Below are 18,694 nucleotides of genomic sequence, written 5' to 3' on the forward strand. Positions count from 1 at the left end.
ATATAACATAGACAGCAAGAAACACGATATTAATTAATCTGATAAACGTACCTATAAAAAGATTAAGAGAAAATAACAGTATTATTGTTATCAATGCAAGCGGATTGTATTATCTCTCCTATTGTCTTATCATTATTGTGTATAAATACTAAGTACAATTAATGAAATACATTTTGCTGCCTTTGTTATATTCCTAAAACTTTAAGTTACAAGCTCTTGAGATGTTGCCCGCCAGTTTCGCCCGCGTGGTGAAAATAAATTTTCATGTATAAACTTTCATCCCCTTGAGGATAGAAGTTATTAAAATTCTTATATTGCGTGACAAATTTCAGAACGATCGATCCAGTAGATCGGGCTGTACGTTGATAAATCAGTCAGTCACCTTTGCGTTCTATGTATTTTTTTTTTCATAAAAGCATACCACTAACAGTATTGTAAATCAGAAATGCGAATACAAAAATTACTCAATAACAGCTCGAACGAGAAAAACCAAATCGCCCATTTTTTTTCGAAATCGGTCAACAATATTTGACAGAAGACCTCTTGCTCGGTTGAACACGAAGGCTCTTTGACCTTGTAATCATAATTCGACCTGGTCCTTAGTAACTTAATGATATAGCCAATGCGTCTCATTATTGAATACGATTAAGATAATAAAAATGTTGATAATTGTAATTATTGCTTTATTATCATTTTAAAAATCATATAACTCGTACGCATTTTGTAATCAAGTTCTATACAAATGATTGGATATTAGTATTACACATTGTCTAATTTTATGAGCGACATATAAAGAAATATTTCTTTATATCCCGGCTATATTTCTTGTTAATGTGTTATAGTTATAATTTAAAATATAAATTAAATATGAAAAGCGTACCTATTTAATTATAGTGTACGCAATTAATTAATAACTATAAAACATCTATACCGCTTCCCTCATTCCATCTAAACGGAAGGTTACTTAGACCTTCAAAGGGTTTGAATTTCTCATAAAAAGCTCTCATTAAAACGCTTGCAATGATTGTACGGAATGTATGTAGGTACCTACCAACACGCAAACATACTACTATAATATACCTAGCACTGCTAAAATTATTTTATCAAAAATCCATTGGTCTTTCTAATTAATTAAATAGGTGTACCAACGTGAAAGCAATTCAATTTTAGCACTTCCATTACACTCAGAAAAATACATAAAGTGCAATGCGATGACTAAGTAAATGTTTCGGACAAAGCTGATGTGAACAGTGTAATGAACTCTCGCATTAAATACGAGTATAATAACAACAAAGAATCCATTTTCATTCACGCACATTTGTTCACTTGAATTCGTTTTTTAATACGATATAGAACTATTTAATATGCTAGAAGGCTAGAAGTGATTTAAGAACTGCTGTGTCGCAACCATATGTCAGCCGTTATAAAATTGATTATTAAATTTTTGTATATATCTGCATCACCACAGCTTCATTTAGTAAAAAGGAAAACCGGCACGGAGAACGAAAATCGAAGAATCAAAATTTCGACATGGTCGATTATTTCCAAAATTATTCCTACGATAAAATTAATGAACACATAATTATCAAGTGACATCTATCGTACCAATTATTTAAAGTTGACCTCGATTCAATTCTTTAAAATCCTAATGGGTAATTGTACTTTGGCGCCATAGACACTTTAGAAAAATTTGTAAATATGGACGTGCTTGGTCGTGGCATACACGTGACGATGATTGCCATTAATTGATTAGTGTCGTACGCTTCTCGTTTTATTAGTGGGAGAGTAATTGGGTTTCTAATAGACTTCGAGATGGTCAAACTTCTTACTTCGCCCTTACAGTCAAGCGGATATAAGTAAATGGAAATTCAGAGTACATTAGTTAGATGTTCAATTCATAGTAAGCTTTTTATAACTACCTATATTTTTAAGTAACATTGTTACGGATTATAATTTAAAAGTGGGTACGTTAGTTTATGTATTCTACTTCTAATGTTAGAATTAGGTTAATGTCGCTTCTAAACTTAAAATACATTCAATATAGTGGTATTGAATACCGTAACTATTTGCTCTTAGGATGTAAGAAATTATATCCACGGATAGCGACGTTTAAAATGTTCCTTTAACGACCATATTTCCGTGACCTGAAAACCTCTATTGCACCGGAACAATTAAAAAACCAAGTAATTAGGACGTCGGATTATTTAGAGCATACCAATACCATGTAGGATTAAGGTATTTGTATTAATAAAATAAAGACTCTTCAACTGCCTGAGCGGTGACATAAACGTAAATTGGCTAATTTGCTGCAAAGTTTTGAAGAAATTTAATATTTTTTTATTTCATTAAAGTCAATCTCTTTTAAGGAAAGTTCCAAGGACTGTACCAAGCCATTAAATAGAGAAAAAAAAGTTTTTTCCAAAGCTTAAAATCCATCAAATACGCAAGGTTCATTGCTCAGTAATAATTACGATAATCGTCGAAACGTCAAAACCACAAGTTTATAAATTATTCTAAGAACCAATTTAGTAAAATTAGAAAACATCAAAACTCACCATACTTTCAATTTTCAACACAAAACAAGTTTAATTCGAATAATTTCACAGAAAAATACACTTCACTCACTTAGCTGAAAAGTGAACTAGTAATGATAAGACAAGTATCAACTCCTATATACAATAATTCGATAAACATATCCTAATCAACGATGTCTAGATAAACGTAAATTATGTATTATTTTAAGGCAAATAATAATTTTATTAAAAATGTGTTACTTTAAAAGGATTACGTGGTAGTTCCGTAATAGCTCCGGGCTTAATAAATAAAAATTTTGTGTATTTAACACAGCGGGGTCATTACAAATTACCTTTAATTATTAACATACATTCCAAACTTGACAACAATGATAAAGTCATCATATAGTTAGATAATAATGAAACTTCCTAAAACAGACTCATCGTAATTAGCTAATTATACGAATGTTTTATCATTTGTAAAAATAAGCAAGGGGATGAGATGAAGTTTCATAATGAAAATTTTAAAGTTTAGTTTTATAGCATTAAAATATATACATAACGCTGATGATTTAGTTTGATTGAAAAACATAGTGAATAAAAAAAATTTAATTATGGCGAGGTTTGAATTCGCGTCCTCCGCCGTGCCGTGACGACGCCTAACCACTTGGCCAACACAGTTCCTACCTCAGCAATTGGATTTTTTTTTTTCGATATAATGTGCGTAACGGGCACCTAGGGCAGTTAAAGGAAAAAAGGTTTCATTGTGTTATTTAAAAGGATTTGACATACATTTTTATTAATCATAATATGATAATGATCATTCGTTTTCTTCTCTGTGCACAAAAAAAATATCCAAGCATAAAAAGAATGAAGACAATTCACTAAGAAGTTTTATATCTGCTTAGTATTCGCACAGAAGATTATCAATATAGATGATGAGAAAAAAATTCATCCCATTTCGCCTGCAGCGCGATGCATCTATGAATGCTTTGCTTGGCCTTATGCCCAATGTTACACAATTTATCTCGGGTGGATTTGAAGAGGGCTCAGGTTAAATGAGATTCAGAGTTAGATATTACAAAACTACTTAATGTTTAGTGCAACTATTAATAATATGTGCTATAGTTTTGTAGACACTTTAAATTCTGTCCTGGTAATTGATACTGATAAATTATATATTCTATTAAAGTAATTAACGTTTATCTATCTAGAAATTGGGCATTCATATTTTATTTTAGTTTCCTTGTAAAAGTTTTGTAAATTTCCTAAACAATTATCACCGCCATTAATGGATCGTTCACTCATGCTATTCTCAGTGAATGGTATAATAGAAATGTTTTGTCCTATGTAAAGTGGAACACAGACAAGATAATAACGCATCCCTCAACCAACGATAAACAATGTCCATTTAGCCCACTTTATTGCCTATTTGTTCGTAATTAACACAATCGGCAAAGAATACTTAAATAACGGAGGCTAGTTGTAGTGAACTGGTACGTCACGCAATTAGAGTATAATGCAGGTCACATCCCTAGTGGTTCTGTGAATAATCCACAAACGAATTATATTCTGAAATTGTAATGAAACTGAAATAGTGTTATTTTATATTGACAGAGCGAACGAATGCGAGTAAACAGCTGTTATCATTAGGAAATCCACAACTTTGTAGTATGTTTCTCCTTATACAATACGCGTAGCGTAAGTGTATTTTTGATCCTTGATCGAACGATTTTTCAATGTATTTATTGTTTGAGAAGAAGGTTTATTATTGTATCTAAACTCATATATACCAACGTATTTATTTTTGCAAGTTACGAAAAATATTCTGATTTCAAATAAGCATTTCAATTCTTTTCGAAATAATCATCTCTTTAACAGTTAATGAGAAAGATTGGTACAATATTGTAAATAAAAATGAAAATAAAAATCTCGTTTTTAATTTTTACTTTGTTCTTAGAGATCTGAAAAAATGAATATCGCATGGTCTAAAAATATTTGTTATTAAAGAGTTTAATTAAAAACTATTGGAAATACGAGTAGGTATACGCGTAAACTAGTTTGTGTACTATTTTTATTAATTAGTATAGCAAATTGGTACTGCAAAGTAATAAAAACAAAATATTAGTCAAGTCATAAGGTCTACCAAATGGAATCTAAAAAGGAATTGGTATGCCTATAAAATTAATTCGCATCACATATTTGGTGTCATTTAATGTAGCTTAACTGGATTCAAAACATTATCTCTTTTTTTACAGTTTTTACTGGCATAAAGTTTTTTCCAATATTATGTATGTAATATAACAATTTGTATTTGTATATATACTAAGGAGGCGGAATGCTAGTATAAAATACATCTTTCACCATTGTGCATTGTGTTAAAATCTAATTTTCTATTTTTGTCTTGTTTCTATTGATAATCCACTAGCTAACGAGAATGATTATCATGATGGTATTGGTACCTACTTAACCTAGCTAGATCAACTTACAATTATCAGTAAAAAGCACTTAATGATTTCATAACAACCACTTCTAATTGTTCGTATAGAGCAAAATAAACATGAGAACAATAATTCTTATCTGTTTATCCTTTATGCTACTTTAAATTGTAATCAGTGAAATACATTTTTACGATAAACCAATAAAAGGAGTTTATTATTTTTAAGTTAAGATGAGTGTAGTTTGTACCTACATACTCCGTTTATTATTTAATTTTTAACAAAGAATAAGCACTCTAGTGTGCATCCTGTCAATAAAATAATTGTTGTCATATTAAACAGCCTAAAGCTTATGACATTGAAGCTAATGAGTTGGAAACAATGTTTATGGATGTCCTTGTGATTTACATCTAAGCTGTGTATATTTTCACTATCACTGGAAAATTATCACATAACCTTTAGTCAACAAAATAATATAATAAACATGGCTACATTTATAATTTTTACATTTTTGAAAAAAAATGTAGTAAGCATGGGCAGAAATATAATGAAAGGAAATAATTGAATCCTTTTTAAAGATGACCCATTCAGCTTTAAAAATACTTCATAACAAATTACTTCAAACAGACATAAATAAAATATAACTTAATGTATCTGTTCACAACAAAATTTGCTACATTAAATACATTTTACAAAATCATAAAATTAATGCTAGTTAGTCTATATAAAAAATTATTACAATATTTTATTAGAACATTAAGTTTTGACGTCTAAGCCTTAATTCCCATTTCATATAATAATATACCTGAGACAGGACCAAGAAGTGATTTTAAAAGAACACCTTATATATTTATGATAGTGATGCAAACAAAGAATTCTTTACTAAGTAGTTGATTCTAAGAAGAAATTTGATATATCCAGAACAAATATCATTTATTATATATAAAAATATCAGGAATTGCTTGATTATTTTTTTTTATATAAAATTAGTTATACAGTAAAGAATATAAATAGAATACCAAGGGAGATGCAAAAAAACATATTTTAACTTGGCAATTCTTTTAATTTTTTAGTTTGAGAAGTTAAATAAACAGTTCAAGAAACTCAGCTCAAATAAAATTTTTGGAAATAAGGAAAAGTAAGTTTATTGTACATAAATTGCTGACAGGGACTTACTGATTACTTTGACTTATACAGAGGGTTGATATTTTGAAAAATTTAGATTTTGAGGCTTGAAAGGGAAGGACCAAAATAGTTTTTCATTAACAATATAATTAATGGAATGTTTTATAGGAAGTATCCCTATTATTTTGATTTTTAGAATTATTTTCATGAATGGGACAGCCACACACAAGAAAGCTATGTAAGTATAGTTCAAATTAAAACACATAAGACAAAGAACATTGGAAAATTTATTATTGAGTGACAAGAATAACACGAAACTAAAGAAATAATATTAATTTTATAGTATTGGTAGATTTAGCAACATTATTAATTTGGATCACGTTTATTTCATTTTCTCAATTTTGTCTATAGCAGATATTATAGCATACATAGAATTCATTCAGCAAAATAGAAATCATTTGCCAAAAATGTTTATAAAAATATAAAAATTAATAAATTATAATACACCAATATTATAAATTGTGATTATACTGATTTTATCAAACAACCGATTTCTATAAAAATAATAAACATGCTTTTAATGTAGCAAAAAAAGATTATTTGTTATTTAGAAAACTTATTAATGAAGTTCAATGTTAACTAACCTCAAAACAAAACTGAACAAACGAAAATTCAAATTACGAATACGGAGTTATGTAAAATAAATATTAAATATAATCAACTCACCCTGGAAAATGTGCGTAAGCGATTTATTCTTGGATTTGATGGAATATTGCTCAAAGACACTTTAGACATTTTGGACTTAATGTTATTATCTAAGACGACGCTTTACAAAACGTTTAACTTAAACTAGAAATACCATGTACACTTGTGAGTTGTGAAATTGAGAATCAGTGTTTTACTTTATTTTTAAATAAGGAACATTTCAAAAGCGAAATAGATTATTTTGATTTTATACTTTGACAGCACAAATATATATTAACTGCACAACACAACCCCCATGGTGGTAGACGTTACAATTAGTCTTCAGTAACAATAAAATACACAACCCAAGCCACTGAATTAAATTCTTTAAAATTTGTTTTTATTTAATCTTTTGGATACTTGACAGCTGATTTCAGTAACAATGGAGCTAGTCGAAACGTTTCGTTTTACACGAAACAACGCAAGCACTGTTCTTCTTGCTGTCGGAGCGACAACTGTCAAAATAAAAAACACGCGCCAAGTGCGTAACATGCGCGCGAAAATTTGATTCGTTTTATGAGAAGGAATTTTATCAAATAACAACATTCAAGTCTTGAGACATTACGTAGTCTTGAGACTACGTATCCCTCTTACCAGCTGTTTGTGGATCATTATGTTAGTTTTAAAACATCATGTTCCAACAATTTTAATTAATATTCACACACATAATGGATCATACTTTAATATTATTATATTTAGGAAAAAATATAATGTAAACTGTAATATGATTTAATTAATGTAAAACTTCTGGCCATAAATGTTATTTTATTATTAGCTATATAAAACAATACGATGTCATTATTTATATGAATTGAAATAGGAGTTAAGTTTAAAATATATGATAAGTAGGTACAGTAAATTTAATATTATTTAATTATTAAACTTCTAAAGTTAAATAGTGGTAAAATTAATGTTTATCTATATTATCTTAATATTTAATATGTTTAATAGTGTAAGTTTCAGATATAATTCAAATGAGAAAATAAATCTACATCTAATGTAAACATAGAAAAGGATAATATTATTCTATTATACAAAAATATTAGCTACAGTAAAAAATTACATTGCCTTTGTTCTTTCTTGTGGTTATAGTAAATTTAACCCAAAATATTTAATTACAATATTACGTATTTAATTTCAGCGTAATGAAAGCGTACTACCACTCCAAACGGTTACGCAACAAGCGGTAATGATAAAAAAAAAATGAAACACAAACATCTACATCCTTACAGAATTGGTTAGTGACTCTATTGAATTCGTTAGTCTTCAAGCAGCAGCAATGCGGATTATTGAATGAATTCTTAATGACATAACTCGGAACTTACCAATGAGCTTTCAGTTGGGTTGACGTGGATACGCGGCTCTTCGTCATCGTTGTCAGGGTTACTTTCGGCACCAGCGATCTGACCCATGGCTGTCGCGTTGTGATCGATGTGTTTGTCTAACGCGACGGTTGGCTGCAATAGCAGCCTCCCGCGCGTCCGTCGCGCGACCGCAGCCGCGTCGTTGTGCCTTTATACAACCCCTAAGTTGAAGGGAGCGACGATCAACATCGATACTTTTTTATAAAGGATTATTTATCCTCACGGATGAAATTTATTATGATATTAAAATCGATCAAATCACATATGCTAAATTAGTTATTAAATTTTCGAACTACGGGTATATAGCTATTGATACCTATTGGTATTGTAAATATGAAAGTTTCTAATAGACAACGTTCAATAAATAGGCATTTACAAGTTGCATTTTCATTTTCGTATCAGCTAAGCAAATCTCTTTCGCAACCAAGCTTTGACGCCATATAGAGTGGAATGTGGATGAAACGTTATACAGAATAAGCTCCAGAATATAATAAAAAAGTAACAAAATCTGTAATATAACCTGTGAATATTCTAAATATTCAATATTCTAAATTTCATTTATCTTTAAATAGCTTTAATTGTAGTCCAGAAGAAGTATTTGAACCCCAAAAATATACATTTATAATATGTAGTTCAAGTTTCAAGTACAATGTTTTCTACTAAAGGTCCCTGTTTTTCTTTAGTTTATGACTACTCTCCTACTAGAGGTTAAAATTCATCGTATCGACATCTAAGTGGCATGCCTAAAATTGCGGCGGTCGATACGGTAAGCGCAAGTCCGCATTTCAGCTGGGATTTTTGACAGTTGAAATGAAATTTCATTCCTATGATTTAGTTCTAATTGTCACAGTTTGAATACTAAATATTTTGAAACCCAAATGAGATTTTCTTTTGTAGAGGGTATTACTTCTCGAGATTACTTTAGAAGTTAAAAATATGTCAATTTTTCAAGCATTTATCAAGAAACATAAATACTTAATGTACGTTATTTTAAGCGTTATATGGATCAAAACATAAACGGTGGCCCATATTCCTATCCCCACCCTTCCAGCCAATTCATTTATTCCCCTTTGCAATCCTTTCTTTATCAAAAGTCGGCAGTCCATTTGAAGAGACGTTGAGCGTCTACAAATTCAAGGGCTTTGGTAGCTCCTTTACTGACCAAGACGTAAAATAAATAAATTAGTTACTAGAATATGGGCCTAAAGTAAAATGACTTACTCGTATAAATACCGATATAGTATTGTGTTATCTGTGATACAGACATATTTGGAAAATTTGGCATACTAAGTACTCACCAATGAGTTGGCCAACAGGTCAGGAATCACAATGAATCGGTAATGGACGTGGGCCGGATCTCTTCTCCTGCTCGGATTTTTTCCATTCGTTAAAAGTTACAAATATTTGCTAGAGAAAAGTGAGAGAGTTTAGGAGATGTAGTCAAGTATTATGCCGAAATTTTTTGGTTTTTTATTCTGATGTATTAATATTTTTCTCATTGATAACACATCTGTCATAGTATTTCCGTAAAGTCACAGGTAAAGTGCACCATAAAATGCTTAGGTTGCTGGGTAGAAAAAGCCTTGCTACGCTCTCTTCACAAGCTCGCGCTGATAATGACAATAATTAAATTTTACAAAACAAAAATATAAAACTTATATGTATAATTTTTAACATACCTGTAGGTACATGACTAAACATTTCTCACTTTTTTATATATGCCTAAAAGTCATGTCATATTAGACAACAGTATTTATTTCATTAATATTATATTACTGACTTGCGCTATCCGCCCCGGATCCGACTGTAGTACATATATTATATAACATATGGTGAAAGAATTTTTAAAGTCGGCGGTTTAAGTGTAAAAACATTACAAACATACATATAAAGAAAAAAAACAAACGTTTCCTCTTAACTTTTGTATAATGTAAGCACCGATATCATAATAGTTATTAGGTATACTTATAACCTAGTATATATAGTATTATGTTATCTGTGCTAGTGACATAAGTTTTTTTTTACCAAATAAAAATTTATGTTTAAAAACTACTAATAGTAGTGCGTTTATGGAACTCTAAAACCATTAAATTAATTAACGTTTAATCGATTTGTTGTACAATATTCGCTGCCTGCACTTTCCATTTATTACTCGTCCTGCATTGTTGGTATAATTTTTAATTATAAAAACGTTATTATTATAACTTATTATATCTGTGCCTATGGATACACATCTTGATAATATTATAGAATCGTTGAAATGGTTAACTAATGTGGAAAGGTGTTTTGGAATATTTAGGTACTATTATTATGAAGGAAACATCTCTGCGCCTACAGCTAATATGAGAAAATACACCGTTTCGTTGGTTTGCTTTATAATATTTTATTATACTATTGGTGTGTTTAATACGCCCATATTTCCTCATTTTGAAAACGCAATACCATCTTTATTAGCAATCCTTAAGAATACAATTTCTGTGCTTACCAATTATTTGTATTTTGGTGACAAAAATATTCGCGTCATAACAAATGTTGCTCACATTGATTCATTGTTGAAAATTGATCAAAACTTTTATTTAAAATTTAAACGGAAAGTTGCGATAAAACTAACCCTGGTAATTATCGGGTTTCTCACGTTTTGTTTTATTCAATTTGCTTATAATAAAATTTGGTCATGTTTTATCTTCATAATAGTGCTATTAGTAATAGAGCATCAAATCGAAGTCTTTGCCTTACATACGTATTTAGAAATAATGTCGGAAAGGCTACATATCATAAACAAATATTTAGAAAAAACAAATCAAAGTAAACTAGTGATCGCATTCAATTGGAAGAGAAGGAATAACATTTATTATAATGGTCAAAATATTTCAGAAAAAAATATACATTTTAAATCATTAATTATCGCTTATGATCTGATTGGAGAATCTTACAAATTAATAAACTCTCTTTTCAACCTCAACATTTTTGCGAGTATAGTATCGACCTTTGTGTATATTTTAATAGCTATAGTCACGTATTTACGCTTTTATAGTCATATATATATTTACTTGGTGACTATAATATTATGGGGCTGTTTCGAAATATGTACGCTTGCCTTTATAGCGTATAGGTGTGAAGAAACGCTTGCAATCAGAAGTCAAACTAAGGTTTTAGTTAATGAAGTTGTTATAAATTATAAGTTACCGAGTATAAAGCGAATTCAAGCAAAGACTTTTATAAAAGCGATAGATGTTTGGCCGTTAAACATGACTGCTTACGACATGTGCGAAATTAACATCAAATTGTTTCTTAATTTTGTAAGTGTGACTGCCACATATTCTATCCTGATTCTACAAATATTGCACGTGTAAGTCTATTCAGTTTATTTATATTTTACTTTAAAATAATTATATTCATACAGTTATAACTTATAAATCTATAGTCATATAGTTAAGAGCAGTAACTATTGTAAAACGTAAGTTTTTAATAGCTATGATGAGTGTTAACCGTAAAATGGGAATATTATGTTTTGCACCTATAGAATATAGATACGACTTCCACACGAAAATCATATTGTAAAATAGACAATAAAAACGAGTTGTATCATATTATTTATTTTATTGCATTAATCACAATTTTTAAGGTTGAATTATATTATCTTTTGGAACTAAGTCTAAAAGTTTGTTAACGTTTTGAAGGATTGTTTTAACACCGTACTTAAAGATAGGACCTCCAAATTCCTCTGCTACACTGCGCCAATTTCGATTAATATATGTCAGAATAGTTTGACCTAAAAAAAAAAAAAACACAAATTACGATGTAACAATAATTTTTTCTCCAAATAAAGTGAAATGGAACCAGATGACAAGAATTCTTATTCAAACTTAAACTAAATCAATTGAAAACCAACAAACAAGGCCAAAAAATACTGTCGAATTGAGAATTTACTTCGTTTTTGGGACGTCGGCTGAAAAACTTGCATAAAATTATAACTATCTAAAAATCTAATGACACAGTTCATATTAATTGCAGTGATGTTCTAGAATATTCAATGTTTGTTACTGTAATGTTCTAAGAAAGTAATAAGCGTAAAGGCGGCAACGAACAAATGCAGAGTTGTGATAGCCGACAGGCGATTAATACATGTTATGCCACAATATCAATAGCAAACAGAATAATGCAAAATCGTTTTTTTTAAAGGAGACTCTTTTAGATTGGTGATTACATTACCTAACCTTAACACCTTCATAATTATTATGATATTGATGAAAAAAAATCATTGTTCTGTTTTTCCTATAAATTTAACTGCACATACAAATCACATTTTTAATAGTCATGATCGACAATATTCGATACTTACTCATTTCGGGATTTCCTGGTATTAAATTCGTCATATAGTATTGAACTCGACCTTCATAATTTATCGAGGAATTGAAATTTTTCATTTGGAAATACTCTTTTCCATCCTTGTTTATAACATCCAATTGGAATGTCCATTTGGTAACAACGTTTTCTGTAAAATAAAGATTAAATTTATCGACCTTGTACCGATTTTTTCTTCTTAAAGTATGGTTAGCATTTAAGATAAACAAATAAACTTATGTATTGTTATTTTTTTTATTAAATGTGTATAGTGTATAAGCACATGCCTTCAGGTGTATAAAGTTTGTACCTATACCTATAGAAATATTGTTATAAGTATAACTGATTGTACTGTTTTAAATCTTACTTAATAAATAGCTAGAAACATGCTCGTTCTACAAAATACTTACTACAAGTGATGATAGAGTCCCCTGCTCCATGGAGGTTGAAATATAAAATGTCACCAGAATAACGGTATTTACCTTTGATGACAAAGTTGCATTTGTATATCAATTCATAAGTATCTCCCGACTTACTAAAACACAAAAATTCAAATAACCACACCCAGAAAATACTTATTCATATAAGTTTTGTAAATAATTAGTACCTTCGTTGTACGTAGCTAAGAATGTATATAAAATAACATCGATAATTATGGTCTGCGAGCGGTTAGCAAAATAATAATTATACCTATTATTTCCAATTACAATATATATGAATAGTTACTTACGTCATTGACTCTATAATACAGCTCTTCAAACCTTTTGCGTAACCGTTTGTAAATTCGACGTTTAATCCGCCAGGCAGGGTGAGATTAAGGGATTTCACAACAAAGGGATCCAAAGATTGAATCCCAAGTTGTGGTATGCCTTGAATAAAGTCAGGTAGAGCGGCTTGAACCGTTTCTTTTAAGCATTGTGGAGAAGTATTTGTACATACTTTTCTAAAACCCTCTGTAATTATATAATAAGATGAAATATGCCTGTAAGTTGTTGTATTGATTCTAAATTTAACTGCATAGAAATATAAATGACTAACATTTTTTTCTCATAATGATCCTCACTAAATAAGAAAGAAATCAATTATGGACCACAATAAGTAATATCAATTTCTTTCTGACATAAAAGAAAGACAAAGAAACAAATACTTCCACATTTATAACATTAGTATGGATTACTTACGAAAACTTGTTTCCCCATTAACAAGTGTTGAAAGAGTTACAAATAAAATCACGGCTATAGTAAAGTTATACATAATTTTCTCAGTAAATGTTGATGAAATTCACACTGTACCAACGGCAGTAACGCAACCTAATGTGATTGTGATGATTGTATTGATACGGAAAGATTCAAAAGGAAATTATTATTTCTTATCACTTGTTAATTGATTTTAAAAGACTAGACTCAGACAGCTTATAATGGAATCTCACCGTTGTTAAAATTTTATATGGTAGTAAATTCACTCATTCTCTCACTCTCACATGTTTCGCATCTTCTCTTTTATCACTCCTTTATGGTTTAAAATAAAATGCTGATAATTTACTTCAATTATTTATTCGCGATTTTAAATACAATTTTATAAAATATACCTAATGATTATACGTATTAACTATTTAATAATCCTTAAGAAGAATTGGCAACTTTCGTTTTGTATAAGATCATGAAATATAAAACGTTTTTTTGTTTTGCTATTGTTTCCACAGACAAGGTATTTTTCGAATATATTAAGAGAGATTAAATTAAAACGAAAATGACGTGATTACGTAATATATACAGTGGAATAAAAATGTGCTTAATTTTGAAAAGACAAAAAATTTCTAACGTTTCTATTACTACATTTACAGTAATATCATCTTTGTAAATTGTTCAAGTCATTACTTTTGGTTTCAATCACAATATCGTATTAGCGGAAAAATTATAACAATCAATAAACAAGTATAGTATTATGTTATCTGTGCTATAATATAACTTTACCGCCTCCTAACTAACTCCGGCTAACGCGTGAGCGTAGAACCACGGAAAAAATAATGAATACCTTAATATTTTAGAAAAGCAAAACAATGGGTTATGATTTTTTATTAATATAAAAAAATAACAAATAGATTAAAATGTTGATATGTTTTCAATTAGATTTAAATCTAGGATCAATTTCGGGTTCCACATTATCGTCGTCATCTGGGATTTTTTTGAAAATGCTGTTTAAAATATCTTGAGGAATGGTGAATGAAGTTGACTCTGTTGTCATATCTGGGAAGGGCACATCACCGGCCATTGGAGATTGTAACGTGGTTATCAAAAAGCACGCCGTGCGACCACGTAGGGATACGTCTGTAATGTAAATATAAGTAGTTAAAAACCTAGGGTAAACAATTTTAACTTCTTTTTATTTTATGGGCTACAAATTGTAGATCCTATGATAGTAAGCGGTGATCGCCGTCCCTTTTCGAACATTTGCATAGGTAGGAGGTGCAATGAGTGTGTCAAGATAATAAGATAAGATCTCACAGAAATACAGCAGAGATGCATAAGACAAAATACATTTGATATTGAAAAAAATCGAATTGGGTTTTTCTTTCAATCATACACTAATAAAGTACTTAGAATAAGGATACACTACAGGCTCTATTGCGAACTCAGCGTTACAGTAGGGGATTTAACTAAGTAGAGATCATATAATAACAGAGTAACTTACCAACGCCACACGATTTTGCGCATTCTAATTGACCGACGTTATTGTAAGTGACATCATTAGTGCCACATACAGGATTGTATTCTGATGTCACTGGACAATTTGATATGCAGCTTTGTACATTTTCCTGAGAATCGTTAGGTGGTTCCGTTGGAGCTTGTGTTGTGGGTTTGGGGCATGGTAGCCTTCTTTTCAGATCAACATCTGAAATTAATTTACAAGACGTAAAGTAGGTGCATGTATCTAACACATAATAAATAAATGTACGAAGAGGAAAATAAAATTAGGTACTTATGAAATTGCGTATTTAAATTTAATTATACGCAATATCACGTAAACCACAAAGTAATAAATAATGTACATATTCTATTTTACTATAATATTGCTTATGAAAATTTATTTTTTATTGCTCACTATATTTTATTTTTATGATTTACTCCTATTTAAATAATTACTTTTATAATAAAAAATGTGTTTAATATTATTTCCCCGTATGTGGATTTAATACTGGTTTTTAAATTAAGTAGCATAACAAATTTACACGCGCATTGTGTAAATTAAAAAATTGCTTGACTATTCAATACCACATTAACTTCATCACTCGTATCCCTAGTATTTAAACCTTAATGTGTATAAAATAAATGTTATTACTCACCAGCACCACACTGCTTAGCACAATATAATTTCCCAATATTATTGTACGTGACATTATCTGTACCACATACGGGGTTGTATTCCGGAGTTGTCGGACAATCGTTCATACAAGCCTGTAAATTATTACTTGTGCTGGTCGTAGATTCTGTGCTACTGAATTGGCTACAGGCAAACCTGTATTTAACTTGCACATCTGTAATGTTAAATGTTTCTTAATGAAAATATTAGCGATGTTGACGCTAGAAACTGCCAATGAGGTTGGATCAATGTAATGCTACAGCAGAAATTCATTCCTATATTCGTTTGTCCTGTAAATTTTGGTTCTTTCACAAAAGTTTTTACTTTTAATACTGGTATGTTATGCAAATAAATATCATCGAATGTGGACGACAAAATAGTCACATATTAATCATATAGGTTTACCTAGGTGTTTCGGGTGAATATCTTAACATATAAAAATCCAGTGTCACGATGTATGTTCCCAATAAACTCTCCACCAACTCAACCGATTTTGATAAAATTTGGCATTTTATGTGTAATTTGGTCCAACTTAAGATATAGGATAGTTTTTATTTCGATTAACTATCCCTATAATTTATAATCTTATAATTATTACTATGTGCTAGTTTATTATAATTTTTATGATGATTTACTATAAATTTATTAGGTATTAACTGCGCCTCGTATTTCCCCCGCGTATGCCGTATCCCGTAAGAATATCGGGATAAAAAGTTGCCTATATGTTATTCCAGTTGTCCAGCTGTCTACACACCAAAATAACATACAATTTCATTGCAATCGGTTTAGTACTTTTTGCGTGAAAGAGTAACAAACACACGCACATCGTTACAAACTTTCGCATTTATAATATTAGTAGGATAGTAGGAATTAGGATACTGAACATAATCAGAGAACGAATTTGCTCCCTTTTGTGTTTATATTCATTAAAAGAAATCTTGTATTCTTGATCTCTTTCTCTTTTATTGTTATTATTTTTTTCTATAAAAAGGGTTCAAGTAAATAAAATCTATATTATTATCAAAAGCGTCAAATGCCACGCGCCTGTTGAAAACCCAACATCGTTAGGTTAATTTACTAATTGAGTTACATTAGTTTGCCATTAGTTCGATATTTCACGCTTACCGACTCCGCATTTCATTGCACATCGCAAACGATCAATATTCTGGTATGTGACATCATCAGTGCCACATACGGGTCTGTATTGTGTCGAGGCAGGGCACGAGGATAGGCAGGACTGCACGTCGTTTATGGGATATGGCCTTCTAGTGCTCGAGGTCGGGAAGATGTTCCATCTAAAAATGTAGTATTTAGTTTTTAAAGAAAGCTCAGCGGTAAATACCCAGAACCTAGTATATAACAATACATTCACTTAATATTCTTCCAACCAATATGAGGTTCAAATTAGGACCAGTAATAGGTAGGCTATATTTTATTTAAAAAATAATATAAACTTGGGGGACTACCCATACATATAACCAGGGGATAAAAAAACCATTATAAGTCATTAAAGGAGGTAGATATAATTAAATAAGCCTTTAAAAATAAATCAGAAAAGAGGTTTCTAAGTGTAATTCTTCATTAAATAGTTATACTTATTGTAGTTATTTTAAAAATTCTTATTAAATAGTCAACGAGTTAACAGGTCTAAAGTCGTAAAAAAGACATTCTGCGTCTTTTTCGAAAATCCGAGAATCCACGCGAGCGAAGCCGCAGGCATAAAACTTTTAGAAAACAGTAAGCAGTGGAAAGAGTGTGTCTTTAAAGTCTGCATTTTTTTATGAAACACACTTGGTGGAATCTTAAAGCAAGTTGGAATTGGAGTATTCTTTCTCATATATAAAAAAAAAATATTTCTCCATAGAAGTAAGGTACTTAGCTAACTTGAAACACGTATTTTTACTATAACCTAGTTTTGACCTATCGTAAGCTATCCTTCATATTATAAGGTCGTGACTTTCAATTACAAGATGCGTCAAACGCAAAATTACGCACGATAGAACAATAAGAAGCCAATATATCTTCCTCGAGCGTGTGTGTAATCAGTGCGGGAATTTTGTATTACGTATTTATTTACATTGGATGTAGGCATTATGCAATTTATTTGCTTATTAGTATAGCTAAATTTGCCCAATATACGTACTTAAACTGAACTATGCATGCACGTGTTCATTACACAACTTTGCATGTGCTCATTTCCTAATATATAAGTAATTTTTTAGTTACTTTTAACTTAACGTTCTACTGAACATTCAGATAGACACAAAAATCATGCTAAATATTAACTTTTAATGTTTTAACAAAGATCTTAGGTAGTATCTATCTCTTGTTGTTCAATATTTACCTACTGTTACGTGTATATTTATTTTATTATGATAGTTTTTATCATACATAAGTACTTACCGTGGATAGTCTTCATCATTTGAATCCGGGAAAACCAGGGTACCCTTATCCTGATTGAATGGATAGTCATAATCCTGGTAATCGCTGTTCGAATGACGCCAGTGTTTGTGGTATGATAGTGTTTGATGACACACTGTCAAAATAACTGTAAACATAATATTCTAATCAATATCCTATTACATCGAACATCCTATTACTTTTAATGATTTATGGTGTATATTATGTTACCATATTCACTTTTTTACATAATATCTATATTGCGTAAAGGTCATCAAGGGACTGGCAATACACAAACCGCTGGCTTCGCAATTTTAAGGTCGACTATGTCACTATACCTAGTCTTGCCATAAATATTGTAATAAAGAAAAAAGAAAATTGTTAACTGCAAATAACATTTATTACT

The 18,694-nt window shown here is 30.2% G+C and overlaps 3 protein-coding genes across 6 annotated transcripts in view; 1 reads left to right on the top strand and 2 right to left on the bottom strand.

Moving 5' to 3' along the window:
• LOC119833776 (monocarboxylate transporter 3) overlaps positions 1–8,316 on the bottom strand; it is a 33,707-nt gene extending 25,391 nt beyond the window's left edge. For 3 of the 4 annotated variants that reach the window (XM_038357953.1, XM_038357951.1, XM_038357952.1), the window contains exon 1: positions 8,146–8,316. In XM_038357953.1, coding sequence (XP_038213881.1) covers positions 8,146–8,232 — 87 coding nt within the window. In that variant the 5' untranslated portion in view covers positions 8,233–8,316. Of the gene's footprint in view, positions 1–6,802; positions 7,275–8,145 lie in introns of those variants that run through there. The other variant, XM_038357954.1, reaches the window with a different exon arrangement.
• A 2,139-nt stretch (positions 8,317–10,455) lies between these two features.
• Positions 10,456–11,537, top strand: LOC119834057. The gene is made up of 3 exons (XM_038358334.1): positions 10,456–10,483; positions 10,780–10,989; positions 11,290–11,537. The coding sequence occupies exons 1-3, from the start codon at positions 10,456–10,458 to the stop codon at positions 11,535–11,537; spliced, it is 486 nt and encodes a 161-aa protein (XP_038214262.1).
• A 3,049-nt stretch (positions 11,538–14,586) lies between these two features.
• Positions 14,587–18,694, bottom strand: part of LOC119833848 (agrin-like) — a 6,049-nt gene continuing 1,941 nt past the window's right edge. Inside the window, exons 2-6 of the mRNA XM_038358051.1 lie at positions 18,292–18,436; positions 17,014–17,183; positions 15,872–16,063; positions 15,220–15,420; positions 14,587–14,855 (exon numbers count right to left, since the gene is read on the bottom strand). Of these exons, the coding sequence (XP_038213979.1) occupies positions 14,650–14,855; positions 15,220–15,420; positions 15,872–16,063; positions 17,014–17,183; positions 18,292–18,436 (914 nt within the window). The 3' untranslated portion in view covers positions 14,587–14,649. The remainder of the gene's footprint in view (positions 14,856–15,219; positions 15,421–15,871; positions 16,064–17,013; positions 17,184–18,291; positions 18,437–18,694) is intronic.

The sequence above is a fragment of the Zerene cesonia genome, chromosome 18 (genome assembly GCF_012273895.1).
Source record: "Zerene cesonia ecotype Mississippi chromosome 18, Zerene_cesonia_1.1, whole genome shotgun sequence".
In the NCBI taxonomy this organism is placed as follows: Eukaryota; Metazoa; Arthropoda; class Insecta; order Lepidoptera; family Pieridae; genus Zerene; species Zerene cesonia.

Bases quoted from the DNA above. Each gene is read 5' to 3' on its own strand.
- LOC119834057 (XM_038358334.1), top strand. From the start codon at position 10,456: ATGTGGAAAGGTGTTTTGGAATATTTAG. The intron at 10,484-10,779 runs GTACTATTATTA...TTAAACGGAAAG, and splicing joins AGGTGTTTTGGAATATTTAG to TTGCGATAAAACTAACCCTG. The intron at 10,990-11,289 runs GTAAACTAGTGA...TTGCCTTTATAG, and splicing joins TTTAGAAAAAACAAATCAAA to CGTATAGGTGTGAAGAAACG.